This window comes from Mizuhopecten yessoensis, unplaced genomic scaffold (assembly GCF_002113885.1).
Source record: "Mizuhopecten yessoensis strain PY_sf001 unplaced genomic scaffold, ASM211388v2 scaffold4615, whole genome shotgun sequence".
Taxonomy (NCBI): domain Eukaryota; kingdom Metazoa; phylum Mollusca; class Bivalvia; order Pectinida; family Pectinidae; genus Mizuhopecten; species Mizuhopecten yessoensis.
This window is the reverse complement of record NW_018405635.1, coordinates 407,816-410,800: the sequence shown is the minus strand read 5'-3', so window position 1 is coordinate 410,800 and position 2,985 is coordinate 407,816. Positions and strand designations below refer to the sequence as shown.

General features: G+C 34.2%; 1 protein-coding gene across 1 annotated transcript in view; it reads left to right on the top strand.

Annotated features, from left to right (window-relative positions):
* The window catches only part of LOC110449458 (leucine-rich repeat and coiled-coil domain-containing protein 1-like), a 142,575-nt gene extending 140,641 nt beyond the window's left edge, over positions 1 to 1,934 (top strand). The window contains exon 16 of the mRNA XM_021496334.1: positions 1,790 to 1,934. Within this exon, the coding sequence (XP_021352009.1) occupies positions 1,790 to 1,934 (145 nt within the window). The remainder of the gene's footprint in view (positions 1 to 1,789) is intronic.
* The last annotated feature ends 1,051 nt before the right edge of the window (positions 1,935 to 2,985 follow it).

Sequence of the window (2,985 nt, the reverse complement as noted above, 5' to 3'; positions counted from 1 at the left end):
TGACGGTACATATCTCTGTATGACGGTTCAATGTCTCCAGGACCAGTGACAGTACATATCTCTGTATGACGGTTCAATGTCTCCATGACCAGTGACGGTACATATCTGTGTATGACGGTTCAATGTCTCCAGGACCAGTGACGGTACATATCTGTGTATGACGGTTCATTGTCTCCAGGACCAGTGACGGTACATATCTCTGTATGACGGTTCAATGTCTCCAGGACCATATCTCTGCAAACATCAGATTTAGTGGAATCATATATTTTATAATGTTTTATTAAAATAATCATTTTTGTCACAATATTGATTAATCTGAATATCATTTTAGTTGCTTTAATCAACTGCATTATAGTCAAAAGTAACGACAGCTTTCAGTGACCATACTGTAACTTACTAATAGTCAAAAGTAATGACAGCTGTGAGTGACCATACTGTAACTTACTAATAGTCAAAAGTAACAACAGCTGTGAGTTACCATACTGTAACTTACTAATAGTCAAAAGTTACGACAGCTGTGAGTGACCATACTGTGAGTGACCATACTGTAACTTACTAATTGGTTGTTAGTTATGTGTAGAACTGATGTAACTCATCCCATTCAATATGATAATACTTACATCTCTTTCAATGTCAGTCACTTTATGAAACAGTACTGGAGGGATCTTCCTCAAATTTTACATGAAAGTTCCCCCATGGTCCCTAGTTACACATATCAAATTTTGGAACTGATCTGAAAGCCAAGATGGACAACAGGTGGCTATCTTGAATTTTGATAGTAAAAGCTTGTTCACACTTTTTCTTGGAGTAAATTTGCAGGGATATTTTTTTTGCAAGAGCCCCATGATCCTTAGTTATTCATATTTTAATTTTGGAACTGATCAGAAAAGTAAGATAGCCAACATTTTGAGAGTTAAAGATTGTTAGCACTATTTCTCAAGGTTCTACTGTCTCTGACAAAGGTCTGTATCTACAAGGTTTATTTGTACAGTAGAGTTGTTAAGAGTGTTAAGTATAGGAAGATACATTGCTGTGCCTGTCTGTAATTATCTGTCAGACAACATATTGATTCCAACTGTGTGCAGAAAATGTTCCTTACTGATTAACAGACAAAGTGGAAATCAGGTCATGTGGTGCAAAATGATTGAAAAACAATTTACTGGCTGAATTAAACTTCAATATTAATTTTGATGACCTTGGGCAACAAAAAACCATTAACTTTGATGACCTTGGGCAATAGAAAACCCTAATCTTGCCAATCTTTCAAATTCTTCATTGGGAAAAACTGCATTGGGATTTTTTTTTATAACATTTGACAAAATAATAGACTGAATTTAATGCCAAAGCATAGCCTTTCCTTTGTAATGTCATGAAGAAATAAGACTGAAAAGCAAGATGGTGGGAAGTCAAGATTCTTTCTTAATCAGAAAGATTTAGCCTAAATGAAGTGTTCCTCACCATTGACCGCAAGGATATCCTTGACCCATGTCTGGCCGGAGACTGTACAGTGGTTACTATTTGCTTTTTACTATAACCCACAACGCTAATGGACTAATGGTCAGTGGACTGCTTATTGCCCTCAGACTGACCGATGGTTCATGGTCAAGCTTTATGTTAGTATTTTTACACATCAAAAATCATAACAAAATATTGCTGTTTATCCGTTGGTAAGAAGCAGGCCTAACAATGGATGTCTGTGATCAGTAATTATGACACACAATCACAGAGAGCCGTCCTCGCAGCAGACAATTTAGGAGATGAGAATGAAACCACTATTTCTTATTTGCAGAAATGGACGTCAATTTAAAGATCTGTCAGAGAAATGGGACTTCCCGTCAGAAAGAGAGCAGTTTTTTGGAGAGATAGTGAATGCAAAATCCTTGTTCAGTAAACAAGAGAATGGGAAAATGAGAATTGAAAATCTTGTCCAGTAAACAAGAGAATGGGAAAATGATAATTGAAAATCTTGTTCAGTAAACAAGAGAATGGGAAAATGAGAATTGAAAATCTTGTCCAGTAAACAAGAGAATGAGAAAATGAGAATTAAAAATCTTGTCCAGTAAACAAGAGAATGGGAAAATGAGAATTGAAAATCTTGTCCAGTAAACAAGAGAATGGGAAAACGAGAATTAAAAATCTTGTTCAGTGCTGTTACTGACAGTACAACACAGCTGTGGTCATGCAGGTTTTGCTGTTGGAAGATTTGTTAAACATTCCTTCCCATTTATTTGTAACTGAAGCCTAACTTTGACACCACCTGCTAATGTTCCTATCACTCTGACAAGTCTGCCGCGTTGGGAAATTTTACAAAGGGTTGTCAAAAATTCTGTCATTTTCTGCTTGATTGTTAAATTTTATGTAATTGAATTAGATCAGTTGGTAATCCTTATGAAGCTTTTAAATTCTTGACTCAATTTAAAATCCAATTATAGAACCTGAAGTCTGGTATTAACAAAAAATTGTCAAACTAATCTGGTTAATCAATTGAAAGTGAAATGATAATTCTAACATTTTCTTCATCTGTTTTTAAATTTTGATTTGAAAGAATAGAAATCTTTCTATAATTTTCAGCAGATATCATATTTACCACCAATGAAACATAAACAAAACTAGATTTAATGATAAACACCTTATTTTCAGAATTCAGCTACCAGCCAGACTGTGGTTTTGGTACTGGAGAACAAATATACTTGGAAAAAAAATGTAAATAGTATATGTTTTAGTACTCTGAATGTTCTGTACAATATGGAATTTTGATAGAAGAATGCTTGATGAATCAGTGTATTCCAAATAAACATTACAAAAAATGTTTTAAATAGAAAACAATCTGTAGCTACAGATACTTTAATAGGAGCATTCACACTTTATCAGAATAATAATTAAAGTGCTAAAAGTTCTGAAATAAAATTACTGCTAAAATATGTTTACAGTATTCAAGGACCAATTAGCTACTGATTCTGTAAACTTTACTGATCCACTAAGGAA